The following is a 21,118-nucleotide window of genomic DNA, read 5'->3' on the forward strand; positions in this document are numbered from 1 at the left end:
TTTGTGATTGGATGACGGGGGATTTTAAATCGTTCTTGCGTCCAATCGGCATAGGCCTTGCAGATCCGCTGCATTTATTTGTTTTGCGCTTTTCAAAATGGATTCTACACTTGTAAGCGGGGAGGTTTTGATATGAGAGATACAACGTAACATTGATAAGGGCTTTACATTTTCACATTACGAGCCGATTAAGTTATAACACTTCCTTGTTATACTAAATTGACATTTATTTATTTGAAACAGGTCCCCAAAGTGTCCTGTAGACTTTGCAGTGTATGGCCATAATATGCTATTTAACATTAATTTATATTGACTTAATACATCTGTAAATGTACAAGAATACGTTTCCTGAATGTCTTGGAAAACAAATGGGCTGCGAAAGGTTGGCGGCGATCATACTGATGAATCATTTAATGGCATCAGAACTGGCATAGAATTACTGCACTAATAAACTGAATGTTTCCCTGGTTTAACAAACGAACAGAAATGGATCCGTTTTATTCCTCTATATTTGAAAAAAAAAGTAAATGATATATATGAATGGGGGTTATAACCATGGTGTCTAAAAATGGGAAAATAATTTGGTTAATTTTAAACTTGAGTTTCCAAATAATGGCATGTATATCAATGTGTTATATGAAATGTAGAGTAATACAATATTTATTAGGTCACAGTGCAGCAGCACAGTTTGGCTTCCTATCTAGCATTAGTTTTACCTCTGTAAAGCTGCATTTGACCTTAAGACAAGCATTCTAAATGTTCAGCCGCTAGCCACTTGGCTGAGAAAGGCCCAGATGCATGTGTAAGAGCATTAGGTCACTGTATCCCGCCCCTGCCTTGGTAAGTGGGCTTGCGTTAGTGCGTGCTCAGGGAACGTTGCAGTTACGTCGAGGCTTCTTCCTGTTTGCTTAGACTGAAGTGCTGCAGCCGAAACGTGCAGGAGCAACCGCGGTGTAACAGGGTCGTGGCATACAAGACGCGATCTTCACAAACTGAGGTGTGAACTTTGGTACACTAACTTCAGACTACCATCAGCCAGCCTAGCAAGTACCCGATCATTACTAACCTTAAACTTCCAATGACCTAAAACAGTTGTTAAAGATTTGAAGATCTATATAGGCATTTATTACTGTTTCAGTTCAAATATTGTTCAAACTTGATGTAAGGTCATTTAATTTTGAAAATTCTTCTCGTTCTTATTGCTTTAAAAGATGGACTTATAAATTGATTTCAGCAAAGGTTGCATTTACAGCATTTAGCTGACACTTTTCTCCAACGTAACTTACAATTATTACTGAGTACAACTTGAGTCCTTGTGGGTTAAGGGTCTTGCTCAGGGGCCCAACAGTGGCAACTTGGCAGTGGTGGGGCTTGAATCAGCAACCTTCTGATTACAAGTCAAGTACCTTAAACACTGAGCTACCACTGCCATTCACTTTCAGTTTACTACAAAATTGTGTACATTGTGTCTGAGAGACTCACCCAAAATTATGTATTGCAATTTTTATTTCATTTGCTCAAACAAAACAATGTTAGCATGTAAGAAACTTCTAATTAACATGAACAGTATGGTACAATATGAATACTAAAATAGAAAAAAAAGAAAAAGCTGATGAACGCATTTCAGGGACATTCAGCTGAATTTTGTCCAGCATACACTTGAATAGTTCACTTAATACAGCCACTCCTGAAGATGGACGTCATAGTTGTAGACAACATTTCGATATTGTTATTCATCCGATTCCCACTACAGAAAATCGTTCATTTAGAGACCTAGCAAACATCCATGACTAACAAACCATACTGGAACACGATCGAAAAACTGAAACACAACCGAAAATGGCATGATGTGTAAATGCACTTTTTTCCCCCCCCAAACAAACTTCTTAAAATCTCCCTTTTAGACTTTATTAAAGCAAGATGCAAAACCAGAATGAGGTTATGACAAGCCTTATAATTATTACTAATAATTTTAAAAAATATTTGACATATTAAATGCAACTTCAGAACAAGGCACAAACCATGATCACAAACAGATTTATCCATGTATGAACTCAACCTCAATTGAAACATTCCACTTCCCTGACCGAAGGACCACGACTACTTCCCTGATGAGAAAACAAAGGCGGCTCGGGAGAGTGTGATGTTCAGGAGATTGTTACTATTGAACTTTGGTGAGCTTGCCACACTCTGGGTGGTGGCAGTGTTTTGACAGCAGTTTCATCATCATTTGAATTCTACAGATTTTAAAGTGCAGTCAATGCTGTAAACACTATGCAAGCTTTCTGATTCCTTGAGAGATCATGTTTAATGAAAAGGGTGGGGGGCATTTGTTTTGATCAAGTTCTATTAATGGTGTTTTGGGAGGGATTAGTAATCAAACAGCAATCATCATAAACACCTTGTCCAGACCAACCTTTCAAGCGCTCACACACAACCATGAGTTGCTTAGCAAATGTCTACAACCACGCCAGTGTTAGGAGAGGCAATTCATTTCCTTCCCCTGACTGTACACGGAATTTTTTTAGCTCACAAGAACTTTGATTTCCCCCCCCCCCCCCCCCCCAACATAAAACTTCTAAAAATCAACTTCTGTGATTACAGTCTCATGGAGAATCAACAATGGCGGCCTTTCATTGTGAACAGAGCCATTTGAAAAAGAACAGAGGCAAATTGTGGGGGTATTGAAGGAGAGAGAAAGAACACCACATTCTACATGGCACAAAGCTATCTATCTGGAAACCCTTATCTTAGATAATCCTTCAAAACATATTCCTAACGTCTACAAGGTGGTGAAATTTCAATACAGAAAGCTAGAATTTACAGTCCAAGATCCTTTGCACCCTCAGTTTCTGAAATGAATCACAGTAAAAGGAACTGTTGTGTATCAGGGGTGATGAATTCATGAATTCTGGGAATTCGGTATGGCTATAATGCTGTTTTCAAGTACCAAACTGCTTTACAGTTGATTTAAAAATAAAAACTAGTATGCAGTGTGAGAATCATTCATCCACAGACTGGGGTCAGCGAGGATGCTTACAGCAAACACACATGGGCAAACAGAGTGTCAGTGCTACACTTATTGCTTGTAAACTGAAAACAATAATTGTCAATTTATTTTTCGTGGCAGCAATGTTTCCCATACCATTCACAACATCACATGCACTAAAATCAAGAGAAGAGCCTGCAATGAAGGGAAAACAGGTGTGTGTGTGTGTGTGTGTGTGTGTGTTGGGGGATGATTACTTCTCGTTAGCACTATCTACAGATGCGGTCTGGTTGATATTGATGTTAAACCATCACTTTGACTGAGAAGATTTTGGTAAAGAGCTACAACGGATTACAGTAGAAAGGCATTTTCCCCACCTGATCTTCCCCAATAATTTGCAACATACAAGACAAAGAAAAATATATGTAGTACAGTGGCTCATAAGACACACTTTTGAGCATTTCTTTCTGAAAAGGTATCCAGATAATTACCAAAACTGACCGAGACTCGTCATCCCAAGATTACGTGACTAAGCTACTTGATTGGCCATGGTGTACATTAGAAGAGACATAAATAACTTGCAGGTATCTTTTTTTTGTCTTTAATGTACATATTCAGGTTAAAATAGTATCAGGAAGACAAGCTTTACAAAGTCCTGCAGCGATAAACTCTACTCAGTCTTTCAGTGGGTCGTTTGTCCTGACTCTAAAGTCTCCCTCACCGAGGCAAGGCAAGACAGGCCCTACGTCCTCCTGCCAACTCTCGTCAACGCCCTCCAACTAAATAAGCCTGCCCTTCACCAAGCGCTGTGCCAAAGAATGAATGTCATCTGCTGGATATACAGTGTCACTCTTCGTTGGTTAATACAGTATGTAGTTTAGTAATGGTTTTTCTTCTGCGATTATTTCCCCATCATTCTACGATAAAGAGCCACCTTTTGCATATTGACAGTCACTTCTTAAGACTGGCTCCGCCCCCTGGGTGGAGCAACAGGGGAGTGGGGGTCACCCACAGCCTTTGTCCACATCCTCCTGGGCCCTCCCGCACTCCTGCTAGGTTTCCGTGTGCCCTGAATGGCGTCCCCCCCTAACTCTTCTTCAGAAATAATATGGTTATTGTTATCACCACTGCTTAAAAATTTTTTTGTGAAATTTCAATTTTCGTTGCTTTTGAGAAAGGTGTCGAAACTGGAGTTGGCCTCAAATGAAGGGGCCATGGTTGGACAACACGTGGCATCCCCCCTACGCAGAGTTGGACTTGCCCAGCTCCTCCCTGATCACTGAAACAGAGAACCATGCAGTCATGACACATTCAGAGCACATGACACGTTCCTAGTAGATTAGACTACACTAGGTTAGATTTAGATTATGCTAAAAGATGAGGGACAGTCCAAGAACTACAAAATGTAGCCTACGATTAAAATCGATGACTGGTTTGGACCCAAATTCATTGTGTGTATCAGTTTAAAGACAGCATAGGCTAGAATTTTAATTATATTTGAGTGGGAGTAATACTTGAAGCTATATTTATTTATTTAATGCAATTTACCTAAATCTATGAAGCATGGTTTTAATTGGTTAGCAGTGAATTATGCAGTTTAAGATTCAAATTTAATACATTCAAGTTCCAAAACAATTAAACATAAACTACACATTCTGTTATTGAAGTCAACCAAATTAAGCTTTGGAAAATTTAAATTCAGACCGGAAATGTTAACAAAATCCCTAACGGTCTGAACTCTTAACTTAAGACGAATCCCCTCCCCGAATTATAATGAACCAGGTCTTTTTATGTTTCCATACTTTAAATTCTGCAAAGCACACTACAAATTGTATAAAAGCACATTACACATTGTATAAAAGCACACTGAAGTGTAAATGAAAGCCTGAATCTACTACGAGATATGTTACCATCAATTAGTTCTTCTTTCAGCTTTGACAGTTCCTTCCTCATTTCATCCAGAATATCCTGTAAAATAAAAATGTTAGTCTAGAACCACAATCTGTTAAGATTTTAATGTTAACAAGAGCTAAGAGATCTAAGATACAGATTACTAATGTTTACATGTCGATTAACTATGATGGTCATTATGCCAATTACAAACGTTAGAAAATGCTAGGTCAAACATGACAACCCATCTGTTTTTTTTAACTGGACAGAAGACCTGTTTCAATCTGTCATAGTCGATGGTATCTGCTGGCACGCCGTTGGCACTTGTAGGGCCGGTAGGAGTGGGCGTGGACCTCGGCCTGGGGAGGAAACGAACCGGAAACAACAGGCGCCAATTAACACGACTGCAGAACCACAATCACGTGTGCAAGTCAGCACCCAACCCTGCCGCAGCCTCAGGGGACACGCAGAAGGCTTTACCTGCCAGCTGGCACCGGAAACAATGTGGGAGGAAACTTTCAAATCTCAACCAACTCCATGGCTGAGATTTCAGGTAAATGAAATGCAAAGCTAGAAAAACCAGAAAAACCCTCACCAGAATAAAAAATTGTAAAAAAATAATAATAATAATAATTAAAAAAATTAATGCCTAATTAAGCAATCCAATTAGGTCACTTTATTCCTAAAAGTACTCGTAACTAGCCAACTTCTAAATGATACCAAATTTTGAAGTCTTGAAGTACAGTAAGAATAAATCAAAAATGTCTAGTAACTTGTATGGTTAATTCATGACAGTGTGAATTAAGTGAATCCACAAGTCTTACATGAATTTCTAGTGTACTCTGAAAATACATTCAAGACATTCAGCACAACCATATGACAGAACTATGTAGTCAGAGCATATTCAATATAGTCTACATATTTTGTTGATCATCATTTAGGCATCATAACCAAGGATGAAATCAGGCCAATTCAGGAAAGAAGTTGAGGTCATCTGGAAATGGGAAGGCGCATACAGTCCACACTGCCAGGCTGCAGGGAGGGAAGGCAGGGCATGCACGCGACCCAAGAGAGAGCCAGCAGTCTACACGCGACCCAAGAGAGGGCATGCAGTCTACACGCGACCCAAGAGAGGGCATGCAGTCTACACGCGACCCAAGAGAGGGCATGCAGTCTACACGCGACCCAAGAGAGGGCATGCAGTCTACACGCAACCCAAGAGAGAGCCAGCAGTCTACACGCGACCCAAGAGAGAGCCAGCAGTCTACACGCAACCCAAGAGAGGGCCAGCAGTCTACACGCAACCCAAGAGAGGGCCAGCAGTCTACACGCAACCCAAGAGAGGGCCAGCAGTCTACACGCAACCCAAGAGAGGGCCAGCAGTCTACACGCAACCCAAGAGAGAGCCAGCAGTCTACACGCAACCCAAGAGAGAGCCAGCAGTCTACACGCAACCCAAGAGAGAGCCAGCAGTCTACACGCAACCCAAGAGAGAGCCAGCAGTCTACACGCAACCCAAGAGAGAGCCAGCAGTCTACACGCAACCCAAGAGAGAGCCAGCAGTCTACACGCAACCCAAGAGAGGGCCAGCAGTCTACACGCAACCCAAGAGAGGGCATGCACGTCACCCATGCCAGGGCAGCAGTCTACACGTGACCCAAGAGAGGGCGTGCACGTCACCCATGCCAGGGCAGCAGTCTACACGTGACCCAAGAGAGGGCATGCACGTGACCAAAGCCAGGGCAGCAGTCTACACGTGACCCAAGAGAGGGCATGCACGTCACCCATGCCAGGGCAGCAGTCTACACGTGACCCAAGAGAGGGCGTGCACGTCACCCATGCCAGGGCAGCAGTCTACACGTGACCCAAGAGAGGGCGTGCACGTCACCCATGCCAGCAGTCTACACGTGACCCAAGAGAGGGCGTGCACGTCACCCATGCCAGGGCAGCAGTCTACACGTGACCCAAGAGAGGGCATGCACGTGACCAAAGCCAGGGCAGCAGTCTACACGTGACCCAAGAGAGGGCATGCACGTCACCCATGCCAGGGCAGCAGTCTACACGTGACCCAAGAGAGGGCGTGCACGTCACCCATGCCAGGGCAGCAGTCTACACGTGACCCAAGAGAGGGCGTGCACGTCACCCATGCCAGCAGTCTACACGTGACCCAAGAGAGGGCGTGCACGTCACCCATGCCAGGGCAGCAGTCTACACGTGACCCAAGAGAGGGCATGCACGTGACCAAAGCCAGGGCAGCAGTCTACACGTGACCCATGACAGGGCAACAGTCTACAAGCTTCCATGCAGGCCTTCCACCCACCCACACACAGCCAACAAGGTAATCACCACAAGACATGATCCAGGAAATGGCCCATTATCAAGTAATCTTACAGGAAGGAACATGAATCCCATGAAGTGCAAACAAAGCACATAACACACAAAAGCGGAGCAGGTTGAGAACATCTACAGCCATGGGTCCCATTTTTATATTTTCTAAATAACTCTAGAATGTCTTCTGTAGGTTTCAGGCTCCACTGCACTCTGAAGTGAAACGTGGGGGCGTGGCTGCAGGCGAGATGCGGAGGTACACCGACAAAACGTTTATTGAGGACAAATTAAGACCCGCCCAAATGCCTGACACCGGGTGGGGAGTAATGAGGCCTTATCTTTGCAGCCGGCTGGGTGAGCTGGCAGAGTCTCACTGAACAGACACACTCCAGTGTTTTGGTGGTGTGCCGCTTCTGAGCTGTTGACACTACATATGCAGCCTGTTTTATTAGGAAACAAGTGCAATAGTGTCACTGCCCTGTGATGACTAAGAGGGGTTCCAACCTCAGCCTTTTCTTTTGCATTTAAAAAGATACTTTGAGCCCAATAAACAATCTAAATCTTGAACATCCATCAAACCTTCCAAGCACAATACAACAGTCTAAGAAATGAACTACATTTCCCAACAGATAAACTGATGCCTATATAACAATCCTTTTTGTAAAAAAATTGGAGGCATTGTTTTATTTTATTTTTTTTAAAAACAGAATAAAACAATAAGAACCTAATTTTAATAACCCAACTGAAAATACCCTTCAGTGTTGGCATACATACATACATACATACATACATACATACATACTGGATGGTGATTACGTTGTTGGCAAAACTGGCAGCTTTGTTTATTTGTAAGTGGAAATAGTTGTAAAAAGACAAAAGCACCAACCTTCACCCTAAAAACTCACTAGCAGCACAGGCTAAAAAAAAGCAAAAAGGAGCTACCAAACTCAGACTTGTATACCTGTTTAAGGAATCAGAGCACTTCTCAGCACTCATCTGATTTCGCCACGGCGCGTCCCGTCTGTGAGGGTAAAGAGACTAGCTGGTCAGAAATAGCCTTTTACAACATGCAGAAGTGTTGGACTGAAAACAGCACACCATGTACAGTGAACCGGTGTGTCCCACTGCAATCACACCTTAGCAGGGGACCCCTGGTCTGTCTGGCACAACACAGTAGCTGCAGGAAACTTTCAGATTCATTACAAGAAATGTACAGCTGAATAGAACAATAAACTGTTAGTCAACAAACAAAAGTGGTGGAATTTTAGATTTACGAAAAAAGGAACTTTTTTTTGTGGTTCTCCCCCCCAACCAATGTATATGAGAACATTGGACATTTCTGATCCTGGGAGCCACGTTGAGCCAGCACTTGACCTTAGTACTGTTAAAAATGTCTCCACTGCAGAAAGCCCATCCCACCCCCTGCTTCTGCCATGCAGCTCCTCACTGAAAGCACGTGAGACAAAGCAGTAGCTGCAAAAGGTGGGGTAGCAGCTCAAGGTCTGCTGGGCTCGCCGTTTCCCCGTTCTGGTGCGCAAGAAAACGTGCGCAGAAATCCTCTCACATGTGCAGAGAATTTCATGGAAATATTCTTATATATATTTTCTTGTGTTACCTTCCAATAACTGGAGATTTGCTGCCATTCATGGGGTTTGTCCTCTCCCAAGGCTTCCTGGGCATGTCTGCGGGATGAAATGGAAAATAAACAAATAAATACAACAGCCACTGCAAAAGAAATGCTGTACAGCTCTTTACTGAAAGCATGTGAGAAAGCAGTAGATGCAACAGGTGGTTCACGTGAGCTTGTCCGTTTGGGTGGCGTTCGGGACTCACGCCAGCGCCTCACCTGGGGTGCTACAGGCCGAGACCTTTGGAGCCATGGTTACCTCGATTTCATCCTGTCAGTGAGCCAATGAAGAGACAGCACTTTAGTGGCACTCACAGCAATAATTCCTCAGGACCGTGTCGGAAGCGGCTCAGAAGGAGACACAGACAGCAGGCGTGAAAGTTTGGTTTGTGTCACTCACCGTTTTCTGCTCAGGCTCTGGTGATGAGCCCTTTTCTGCGATTCTTCTTCTGCATCAGGCAAAAAAAATGTTTAGTGTTCATACCGCATTTTACAGAAGTGAGAATGACTACATGAGACTTGAATGCCTACTGCAATTAATTTCAGAATCGCTAATTTTCAACGATTTTTCTTTACTGCTCAAGGTGCATGCATTTGTCCTTGGCTGTTGACTTTGCTAAGGCCTAAAGCGCCGGTGTGTTGCAAAGAGAGGACGACCTCCTGGCCAGCAGGGCGCTCATCTCCTCCATCAGGCCTCCACCTCCAGGAAGAGGGCCGTTCCCTCGGGCCGCTTCCGACTTGGCCCCACCCGCACCACCCACGGCGGTGCAGGACGGCTCTTCGTTCTGTAGCAACACAGGGCAACAGGACAGGCTCTGAGGCACAGCGGCTCTGCGGTGGGGTCACGTGATCAAAAGGATTACGGGCTACTTGAGGCTGGTGACTGAAGGTCTTTCAGTGTAAACAATAAGTGGTTGTTTTCGTTAAGGGACTTAATTGTCTTCTGTGTTTGGTTATAGATCATTTAAATGGTAGGACAATTTTTGGTTGGTGGTGAATTGGATTAGAAATAATCTGTCCTTGCTGCCAGACTGAGGCTTTTCAGGTCTCACAGGGCTCAGGAAGGTCTTACCCGTGGCACCTTCCTCAGCTTGGCTCCGGCAAGCGCAGCGGCCAGGCCGGAAAACGGCTTTTCTTCGGCGGTAGGTGAGGGGCTGAAGGGACCAGGGGGCAGGGGCGGAGCTGGGGGCGGGGCAGGGGGCAGGGCAGGGGCCTGGCTCGAGGGTGGCGGCCCAGGAGGAGGAGGCGGGCCTGTGGGGGTGAGCGTGGGAGGTAGAGGAGGTGGCGGCGGGAGAGGTGGCCCGGGCGCAGGGGGGGGTCCGGCAGTGGTGGGGGTCACAGTGGAGCCGGGCGGGAGTGGTGGCGGGGTAGGTGGTAGTCCCTGCGCTGGATCTGTGTGGGAGGAAACAGAACCACTCAGAACTCTCAAAAAACGCCCCCTCCACCAAGACGTCATGGTGCTCTTCCAATACTGCACCCCAGTAACGACCTTTAAGAAGCTGGATTTAAAAGGGTTTGATCTGACCAGTTTTAACATGAACTTTAAGATGACGTTAGCATAGATCACGTGAACATAAAGACAACTATTACATGGTTTTAACATCTAATGAAAAAGTTCTCGAAATGTAATAATCAGCTAAAAAAATTAAAATTTAAAAACCCCCAAATATTTCCTCAGAAGGGACAGTATTAGTGGTCAACAAGGAAAGCTCATTCTGAAACCCCAAGACATACAGAATCAGTACGATAAACGTGAACGCTTCAACCACTCATCACTCGGTTGTCTGCACAGAACCTCAACACACCAGACCACGATTCAAAAGAGCACCGTGCAGGGGGTGTGGCCTGTTGCTGCTGTCATATTTATTCTGCAGTATGTTGATAAACATGTGTGGGGTTTTTTTTTGTTTTTTTTTTTAAACATGTACTCCACACCCTTCACATCGTAACATGAAGACATCAACTAATATATAGAAGGCAATCATTAGAGGTATAGCAAATAGGAAAATTGCTGTTCTTTCTTGCTTATGAATATGAATTTGCTGCTATAGGCCAGTTTAGACAACCTCCTGATATAAAGGACGTATTTTTTTGTGCCAATTTTAAGTTGCAAATGCAGGTCCTGTTTCACAAAAGACTTTACTTGGAAGAAAGGAAGTTTGCTGAACTGTTGTTCCACCAATACTTTTACAACAGTTCTCTACATAAAACAGTTTAACTCATTTTATATCAGGACAAAGTTATCAGTATGTACAAATCTGTAAAAATATAGCGGTAGCTACATTTTAATTAAATTATCAGTATTGTATACACTCAATGGCCACTTTATTAGGTGCACCTGACTAGTACCAGGTTGGACCCCCTTTTCTCCTTTAGAAATGCCTTCATTCTTCATGTTGTGGAATCAACAAGTTGAGGGAAACGTTCACTCATCAGAGATATCGGCATCATGGCATTATGCAATTGCTGCATGTTCATGGTATGAATTTGCCATTCCACCACATCCCAAAGGTGCTCTATTGGATTGAGATCAGGTGGCTGGAGGACATTTGAGCACAGTGAACTCATTGTCCTGTTCAAGAAACCAGTTTGAGAGGATTTGAGCTGTGTCATGGCGTGTACTCCTGCTGGAAGTCATCAGAAGATGGGAACGCTGTGGCCATAAAGGGATGAGGGTGGTCGGCATCAATACTCAGGCAGGCTGTGGCATTTAAAATGATTCACAACTGGTATTAAGGGGTCCAAAATGTGCCAAGAACATTACACCACCAGCAGCATGAACTGTTGACACAAAGCAGGATGGATCCATGCGTTCATGTTGTTTACACCAAATTGTGACCCCAGCATCCAAATGTCGCAGCAGAAATTGGAGACTCATCAGATCAGGCAAATGTTCCCAATCTTCTACTATCCAGTTTGCATGAGCCTGTCTGAGGTGTAGCCCCAGGTGCATGTTCTTAGCTGACGGGGGAGGTGTGCGGTGTGCTCTTCTGCTGCTGTAGCCCATCTGAAGTGTTGCCATTCAGAAAGGCGTTTTTGCCCAGAGGACTGCTGCTCACCAGATATTTTCTCTTTTTTGGACCATCTCTGTAAACGCTAAAGATGGTTGTGGGTGATCCCTGATGATCAGCCATTTCTGGAATATTCAGACCAGCCCATCCCGCACCATCAACCAGGCCATTTTCAAAGTCACTTAAAATCACCTTTCTTCCTCATTCTGAGGTTTGATCTTCAGCAGGTCTTCTTAACCATGTCTACATGCCTGAACGCATCGAATTGCTGTCATGTGATTGGCTGATTAGATATTTGCATTAGTGATGCACCCCATACAGTGGATGTTGAGTGTATTTAAAAGCGCAATAAACACACCAAAAACCACCAACAATACAAAGAATTTCTAAAGGACTAACTACTGACATGAATGTGGCAACATCCAGTACCAGTTGTTTATCAAATATACGAGTTTACTGTGCCAGAACACAGCAATGTAGTTGGAGAGGTTTATCGATATAAACGGACAAAACACTAATGCCAAAAAAATAAATAAAAAATGTATAACTTATGGACATATAGACTATAAAAGTGATGGCACAAGTGTGACTTCAGAGGCGAATCAAAGCCCACTGCAGAGAGGGAGGGCTTGAGGTCACAACACTCACTCATACCATGCCAAACCACACAAACAAGCATCCAATAATAAATCAGTCCAACCTTAAAGACACGTAGGGCAGCAAAACTGAACACACGCAAGGCACCGAGCTGAGAAGCTCCGCCCCCGTCCAGCAAAACAGCCAAATGATGGCTGTGGCCAATCATCGAGCCAGCCTCACCCCACCCCGCCCCCCCGAACCCACCCCGCCCCTCCCCATTTAGTGGGTTAGTGGAGGTGGAGAGTCAGAGAGAAGAGGCCTTACCCGGCTGGCTGGGGGTGGAGGGCTGAGAGGCCGGCTCTGAAGTAGAGGAGTCTCCCAGCAGCGAGATTACAGAGTGCTCAGCAGAGGCATGGGAGGCTGTGAAAGGAGAAGGGAGAACAGGAGGCAGGGGTGAAGGACAGGACACACGGGGAGCGATGGGGCCACTGTGGGGCAGGGGCGGGGCAGGGGGCGGAGTCGGGGGTGAAGGGAGTGGCCGGCCCGACGCCAGGGAGGAGGCGTGGTAGGGGGCGTGCGCAGGCGGCCCGTTGGGCGCCGTGGGCGAGGGCGGTTTCTGGCAGAGAGGGCTGGGGGCTGGGAGAGCAACCAAGGGCCGAGGGCCAGTGGCCTTACCAGGGGGACTGCTGATCATGACGGGGGGAGAGGGTGGGAGTGGAGCGAAGTTTGTGGCTGAGCTAATCACTGGTTTGGTAGGAGGGGCTGGAGGAGGAGGCGGGGCCGTGGGCAGAGCCGGGTGGCGACGAGGGATGGTGGCGTAATGGGGCAGCACCGGATGAAAGGCAGAGCCTAAGGATGTGGCGAATCGGGAGGCGGAGTGGCGCAGCGGAGGAGTGGGAGGCGTGGCTATGGAAGGCGACCCAGAAGGGGGAGGGTAGTCGGGTGTGCCGGAGGAAACTGGTGAGGCTGGAGTGGAGGTGGTGGTCTTGGCATAGTCTGGAGGTGGAGGGGAGTAGAGGGTGCTCTCAAATGCTGAACATGTCAGACAACACGTACAGGAGGGGAGAAGCAGAGACCGTGCAGAGGGCAAGAAACACGGAGGACGGAGAGAGAAAGGGAGGAGAAGGAAAGAAGACAGAAAAGGGGGCAAATGAAGCAGGAAATCCAGCAGACCGACATCCAACACCAACAACGCTGCGCTAGTCCTCTCTGTGACAACATTAGTACAATCGGTTAGCTGTAGCACAAAGCCATCAACAAATCTGTCAGTGAGGAATCAATCCAAGGACACAAGGCCCACCGAGTTACCGTTGCTCACTCGGTACTTTCAGGAGCCAGGGGGGTTAAACGGGACCTTGCTGTCGCTCCTGAAGGCACTCCGTGTCATTAGTGGCTGTGGAGTCAACAGACCCACAGGAGTTACATGTCAGTTGCATGTCATTCATGCCATGCCACCAACACTCTTACCAGCACACAGACTCAGCAGTTTGTGAACTTTGAAACCTACAAATTTAAAAAGCATCTTGCAGAAATCCAAAGCTAGATTTATTGACTCATTTGTGGACCATGTTCGGTAATCTCTGTTGTCCATGATGTGCCATTCGATCAAACTCAATACTAATCCAACAATAATCTAAGAAGTGATGGATTGGTATTGTCAGTAGTACACAAAAACTCAAGACACTAGCAGCACAGGGCCTCATCACCCCTTTACACAATAAGAAAAAGAGGACAGGCCACATGAAAATAGAAAATTTATTTAGGTGCAATATTTACACAATAGAGCTCAAGCCATTAATTTGAGGGACACACAAATATTGGGAGCCAATATACAGTCATCAGTAGGCGAGGGTGTGCGAAGGTGTGCGTGTCTGCCATATGCTAATTTAGCCCTCGTTGGTTCTGCTCTAGTGACTCTTGTAAGCAGCTCCAGACACACAGACACCGCCTGCATCGCGCCCCCCCCCCACACACACACACACACACACACAATCCCCATCAGTTGTCTACTCTCCAACACTAGACTGGGATTTTACCCTGGAGCTGCTGGACGAACCTCCTGACCCGAGGTGGCCCAGCTAAACCCTCTCCCAACCACGTTGTTGTGGGCTGCAGGAATCAGCCTCATGGCCCGTGCTCATTAGGGCAGCGTACAGAAACACTCCCTGGAACAGCAGCATGACAGCGTCATGACTCTACTCACACCAGTGCAAAACAGTGTTTGCACTTCTACATAATGGCAGTTTTTCTCTCGCAGTGTCTATGTTTCTGTATTCTAGTGTCTCTCTACACAAGACTTCAGAAGTTCCTGCTCCGTTTTTAAAAACGAGCCCATTTCCCATAACTAATGGACTTGTGTACATGAAAATAGCCGGCGTTCAACATTCTGCAAACAGACCTGCAAAACTTGAAACTTACTGAAATTTTCCAGACGTGAATGACACTACAACTCTCATCCATCTTATTGTATCTGCTATGGAGTTTATTTTAGTAAACTGGTTAAGTTTAAACGATGACCTCTCAGAGTTAAACACAGATATGAAAAAGCTGCAATAATCAATCTAATAAATGAATCCAAGGCCAATGTATGAGAGACGATCCTGAATTATTGGTATTCCAAAGATCGATTCACATGTTCAAAGAGGAAGTTTTTTTTTTTTTTTTTAATACAGCTCGCTTTACAAAAATGCAATTTAAGACCACTCTCTTCAAAAGTATCATAATGACTCAGGACCAGTCCTGCAAGGTCATGTGCATCCCAGTGAGAGTAGACCCCAGACATGCTGTGTTTGTTATGGAATAACACCTGCACCACCTTTGGAGTATTTTAACCAGGGCAAAACACTTGGAAGTCTGGGAAATGTAGTGCATCTCCATTAACTGCACACCTGCAGCACAGGTCTGGCACATTAACCCAGGTGTCGTCTCAATCTTGATTTATGTTGTGACTACTGTGTATGCCAATCTAGAGGTCATAACACAGCGTGCGCACACACACACACACAAACACACACACTGTCCAGGCTTAGTCATGTTTCAAGCTGCTTGTACGAGCTGTTCCAACCTAGAGACAGATGGGGGACATCGGTAGGAGAGAGCCAATTGTTCTGTTAAAAGACGAAAGGCAGGAGGGCTCTTTCCATTGATTCTCAACATTAGTGTGCATCAGCGAAGGCTGAGAAAACACTACGGGCTGGTGAGGTTAAACAAATTAATAAAATAAATAAATAAACAAAATGCACATAGAAAAAAAACTCCAGAAATTATTCTATAAAAGCTTGAAAGAGCTGCGGCTTTAAAATGTAAGTAAATACAAGACCTTCAAATATGAAAGCCCTTTCCTGACTCCACACCACTCACCTGCACGATCAGCGCTAAACCAGGCAGCTCTCGGCTTGCCGAGCTAAAACGCTGGATAGATGCTGGGAAAGAAGCGTGAAGGTACTCACCGGCGTTGGAGACGCGTCGCCCTCTCTCCCATTCCATCTGTTCCCGCTCCAGACGTTCCTGCTGCTCCCGCTCCAGGCGCTCCTGCTCAGCACGCTCTCTTTCCAGGCGCTCACGCTCCAAGTGCTCCCGCTCCAGCATTTCACGCTCCTGGCGTTCCCGCTCCAGACGCTCGCGCTCCTGACGTTCCCGCTCCAGACGCTCGCGCTCCTGACGTTCCCGCTCCAGACGCTCGCGCTCCTGACGTTCCCGCTCCAGACGCTCGCGCTCCAGACGTTCCCTCTCCAGACGCTCTTGCTCCAGACGCTCGTTCTCTTTCTGACGTTGCAGCTCCTGTAGCTGCCTGGGTGAGTGTAAGCAGAGAGGACCGGATGAGCGCTCACCAACACAGTGTAACACACACTGAGTAACAGAGCCAGGAGCAACCACCCAACACACAGGAGACGAACCCTTAACCACACACAATATGTCACTGTCTATTTCGAGAGAAAAGAATCTGTTAAAACAGCACAAGAAAACGTTCCTGCGTTGATGTCAAATCAAGGACGTTTGAGGGCAACACATCATGATAGTCGTCCACATCAATCTGATCATTTTTCAGCAGGAGACCATTCTTGGTGGCATTTGTAGGTATATACAGTGAAGAGCATTAAGGAAGTGTTTTCAATGCCCCAAATCACAAAAGAGAGGGTTTGAAAACAACAGATTATGATCAGATACAAAATAAAATACTCACAGTGAGGTAGGTATTTAACAGAGCAATGCCCATAATGTTCAGACAAGTAATACAATATTCCCTTCTACAGGGACATCGATAAATTTTGTCTGCTCAAATGTTTACCACATCCTGGCAATATCAGCATATTATTTTTGATAAAAGGGCACCCTTATAGGTCTTTATGAGGCTACCTTCATCAAAAGTGCTCGACGATCTTTATTTTAAAGATCATTATTAACTCCTTAAGATAACACGCAATTCAAATCTGTTAGGATAAACTGTGTTGCAGCAGTGCAGCAACACAAACACTAGAGGGCAGTACGCACACGTGTATGTAAACAGGAAGCAAACGTCCCAATCAGCATTCTGATAGGCTACTGTCTGACCGGCAGGACTGAAGTCTGTGGTGATGGGGCAGGTCTTTTGAGAGTCATGGCAAAATCAACCTAAAGTATATTCTTAAAACAGACAGCCCGTGTCATGGGAAATCAACACAGCTCAGCTGAAACATTCTGCCAGTCATCTTCTAAAGGCAGGGTGTCTGCATGAGAACTACCAATATATTACTTTTACTAATGAAGTTGGAATCTGTACCAAATTACACAGGGGATAAAACCAGATTTGGGTACTGGGAGGTTTATACGTTGTGTGAGGTTTCCATGACAGCCAAGATACAGTGCCTACAAAGGACTAAGACTTCTGACATCAGAATGTCAGTTTGCTGCAAAATTAGTAGCAGTATCCCATAATTTATCAGGCTAGGCATCTTGATTTTAGTCAGAAAGCCACATATGGGATACCCATGTCTTTGGGTACACAGGAAAATGGTGAAAGCTGTCTGAATGCTCTTCTGTGCTTTTAAGACCTAAGACACGTTCTGTGAAAAGGAACGCATGCGTCATGTGTTTGGATCTTGTTGGGATCGCCTCCCAAAACTTCCATTCAACACTTTTCCCAGGGAAGGTGCTGATGCAGCATCATGACTCCACACGCTCCAAGGACCTGAGCGAGATGGGAAAAACACACCTCTCCACGTCACAGTCCCCTGCCTGGGAGCGAGCTCAGGTGCCCTGGGGCTACAACAGTCAGCGTTGCACCTGCTACCACAGACGGCTGCATCCTTATCTGATCTCACTTCAAACTCAGCCACAAAAAACCTGATCTGAGTTTGAGCACTACCAGCTCAAAACGAAGGTGAGCGTGATTCATAGACGAACACCTGACTATAACCACAATCCCAGACCATGTCTGGCAACGTCATTCCTCACAAAAATACTCCATTCACCTTTTCTTGCTTCACCTCCTAATTGTCTTCAAGCTACATTTAATGAGCTTCAAAACACCAGAGCAACGATTACATCTGAATTCCTGTTAATGAAGAATCCACAGGGTACCAGTGTACTCCTTCAAACAGGTCTCCCCTCCTGCAGCACAGTCTACTGGCCCAGTTCTCCAAAGTTCCACGTCTTAGCTGCCTGCACCAGGAGCTCCCAGCAGACCCTCCTGGTCCTGAGCTACTCCATTAGGAAGTGCTGTGATGGCAGATGTGGCCCACTGATCGTCCCACATCCCCAATGCCCCCAATCCCTGCCAAGCCTGAAACACGCTCTGAAGTAATTAAAGAGCGCGGAAGCCTTGCAGGGAAGCCCTGCAGAGATCGGGGGAAACGCACCGCTGTGGAGGACAAAGTAGCCACTCTGGGGCCAGCCGTTGGTCACCCTTAGTCAGGGATTAGAGCCGTCCAACCACAAAGAAGATTGCTGACAGAACACTGGAATAAAAAAAGCCCTGCCTAAGCACAGTCAGTTGGTAGTGGAGCGATGTTTAATTTGAGACTGGTGGAGGGCAATCAGCACAGACGCAGTGTTGGTAGTACCTGCTGTAGGGAAGGATAGCGTGTTATGATGCAACCTAGGAGCAATCCCCAGATTGATGCAATTAGGATCATAGACGACGGTACAAAGGTCACTCAAAAATGAAGAGGGAAAAAAAGGAAGAACATCTGCAAACATTCCCTTTTACAAGGTCACCCAAACTAGCAAAGCTGGGAAACTGGCAAGACCCTTTGGAAAAGAACAGTCACTCACACACACACACACACACGTGTATCTTCTATTATGTTTTCTATTTTGAAATCTGCTTCAGCTACAAACCACATCTTTAAAAAAATACAGCCACCACTTCTGAACAAGACAGAACCAATTGAAAGCATCCTAGAGGAAAAGATTATATAAATAAATATTTACGGGCACCTCGCACCATGCTGCTGCTTGCATGCATGCACGCGATTATATTTCTAAATAAAGACCAACGCTCTGGAGAGGAGAAGCCATGGAGACGGGTACGAGTGCTTGATTTCAGGGGGTTTTTTCATCATTATTTTGTTTTTTTGTATGATGGGTTTGTGTGAAACTAACAAGCACCGTCTGCATTCTTCCACATTCACGTAATCAGGACAGCGTGTATGTCATTAATCCCGAGCAGGTCAGGTCACTTTAGGCCAAAAAAAAGAGCTGGTATACTGAATTACTTCGAGTCTTTAATCAAATCTTCTCTTCAGTAAGTACCAGCACAGCTCTGCAGCTGGGTTTCATAAATGGAGGAGAGAGAGAGGGAGAGAGAGAGAGAAAAAGACCAAAAACAACTGCATTTCGTTTAATTATAGTGGCTGAGAACCATCTAACATTTACATATTGGCTATTCTTTTCAGTGGTTTCCTTTCACTGTCAGCTCAGTACCATCTGCTCATCAGAGAGACCATCAGAGAGCCTAAGTATGTTCACTGAGGAGCTGGGGAGAAGTAATGACGTGAGCTTATGGAGATGACACCCGGTGGAGACCAGGAAGGAGGCCGCAACCAGACTCCAGCACAAAACTCATTACAACACTCACCACTTACGAATCAAAACAATCCACAATTCTCCAACAATTTCCTTTCTTCTGCTAAAAGCAAGCGGGATCTCTCCCATATGCTTCCTGTTCCCAACTGGGAGAAAGGACTTCAAAGACGTGAAGCATGCTCTAGATCCATTTGCTGGCGTCTCCATTCCTGACATCCGTTGCCAAGGAAACAGTAGCTATGGGAGTGTAGGCGGCACACAGCCTGAATCGGAACGTCTTCCAACAACTTACTACAACAGAGTCAAAGGCAAAGTTGCTTCATTTTATTTCAAGAAACACTATAGCCATAAAAGATGGACAGGTGTCTTCCACAAAACCTGCACTGATGAACAGAAGCAGATAAGAAAATGTGAGCTTAAGTAAACATTTTAATGTGTTTGTTCCATTTATTTTATTCCATGCTATAATTACCTGATAGCATTTCAGCTGGGAATGCATTAGTAAGATCAGTCAGTCTGAAGGTGAAAGGCTTTAGAATAGACTCCTTGCTCTGGAGTATGAATTACTATGGGTAAATTTATTTTAGAAACTATATTCATATAAAATGTACTGTGTAAAAAAACTAACACACACACAGACACACACACACTCCATAAATTGGTTATAGTGACAAGACTGACCCAGAAACATCGTTAATTGACTTGAGGCCAATTTTGTCAGAATGGTTTCGCACTTGTCTGTGTGGATTCCTGCCAAGGCAGCCATATGGAGTCCTTTGACTTTACATGCCAACAGATTTCAGACCCAGCTCAACAATGTCCCTTTCCAGATATAGAGAGAAAGAACTCCATCTAACCCAGCAGAGGTGAAGTGAGAGCAGAGAGCAGCACATCTGATCAGAGTCACAGAGCACGCTGCAGTCTGCTAGATCATACAGATCTCCTGAAACACTGAAGCGATCTGTAGCTGTGCCTCTGCTCTCTCTGATAAGCACTCTGGAAGAAAGATGGGGAACTGGCTTTGGTGTACGTGCCTGACAGATGTGTGGCAGACCTGGATCAGCGTCCAACCAGTGAGTTCCACCATTCCCATTATATCACTTCATATGATGAAAACTTCAGCTTTTGTCCACATAAACCGGGAACATCCCGGCACTGGCAAAGCGGGGTATCCGCTTTCCTAACTGCACTCGCAAAGCAGCAAGAGGGCCTCAAGCACAGTGAGTCATTGGATGATGTTGGGTGACTGAACAGGTTACCTGGACACTGGACCAGCTCTCGAGGTCCTACAAGAGCCTCTTGCACGCTCGTTCCAGAATGCCAAGAGCCCCCACATCAAAGATCACGCCTCTGGCAACACACACGGCCGCTGGAAATACTCCACTCCTGCAGTCTCCCCTCGTCTACCCCACGTCTCTCCCCCTCTCCCCTCATCTACCCCACGTCTCTCCCCCTCTCCCTCCCCCTCTCCCCCACGTCTCTCCCCCTCTGCATCTCTCCCTCTCTCTCCTTCTCCCTCTGTCATTCTCTCCCTCTTGCTCTCAAATATTTCGCATAATCACTTCTGTCAGTTCTCCAAAAAATAAGAGGCAGTGAGTGACCTTCTGAAACGATCTCTCCCCCGACACCAGATACAGAGCTAACCGTCAGTCTCAGCCTGTCACCTAATTATAGCGGCTTGACAAAAAG

The 21,118-nt window shown here is 45.6% G+C and overlaps 1 protein-coding gene and 2 long non-coding RNA genes across 16 annotated transcripts in view; 2 read left to right on the forward strand and 1 right to left on the reverse strand.

Annotated features, from left to right (window-relative positions):
- The first annotated feature begins 788 nt into the window (after positions 1-788).
- On the forward strand, positions 789-20,850 carry LOC145658756 (uncharacterized). The gene is made up of 3 exons (XR_014124600.1): positions 789-997; positions 17,548-19,839; positions 20,260-20,850. It is a non-coding gene; the product is annotated as an uncharacterized LOC145658756 (long non-coding RNA).
- The window catches only part of enah (ENAH actin regulator), a 70,442-nt gene continuing 50,812 nt past the window's right edge, over positions 1,489-21,118 (reverse strand). For 8 of the 14 annotated variants that reach the window (XM_081718007.1, XM_081718009.1, XM_081718006.1 and 5 more), the window contains 12 exons: positions 15,874-16,214; positions 13,100-13,456; positions 12,749-12,844; positions 9,907-10,226; positions 9,492-9,619; positions 9,235-9,283; positions 9,054-9,105; positions 8,823-8,889; positions 8,169-8,228; positions 5,154-5,238; positions 4,900-4,957; positions 1,489-4,268 (listed from right to left, as the gene is read on the reverse strand). In XM_081718007.1, the coding sequence (XP_081574133.1) occupies positions 4,231-4,268; positions 4,900-4,957; positions 5,154-5,238; positions 8,169-8,228; positions 8,823-8,889; positions 9,054-9,105; positions 9,235-9,283; positions 9,492-9,619; positions 9,907-10,226; positions 12,749-12,844; positions 13,100-13,456; positions 15,874-16,214 (1,651 nt within the window). In that variant the 3' untranslated portion in view covers positions 1,489-4,230. Of the gene's footprint in view, positions 4,269-4,899; positions 4,958-5,153; positions 5,239-8,168; positions 8,229-8,822; positions 8,890-9,053; positions 9,106-9,234; positions 9,284-9,491; positions 9,620-9,906; positions 10,227-12,748; positions 13,457-15,873; positions 16,215-21,118 lie in introns of all 14 variants that reach the window. The other 6 variants (XM_035524722.2, XM_081718012.1, XM_035524724.2 and 3 more) reach the window with 6 other exon arrangements.
- Positions 5,226-7,803, forward strand: LOC145658755 (uncharacterized). The gene is made up of 3 exons (XR_014124599.1): positions 5,226-5,432; positions 5,821-7,217; positions 7,401-7,803. It is a non-coding gene; the product is annotated as an uncharacterized LOC145658755 (long non-coding RNA).

The sequence above is a fragment of the Electrophorus electricus genome, chromosome 7, assembly GCF_041902795.1.
Source record: "Electrophorus electricus isolate QZ-2024a chromosome 7, ASM4190279v1, whole genome shotgun sequence".
Taxonomy (NCBI): domain Eukaryota; kingdom Metazoa; phylum Chordata; class Actinopteri; order Gymnotiformes; family Gymnotidae; genus Electrophorus; species Electrophorus electricus.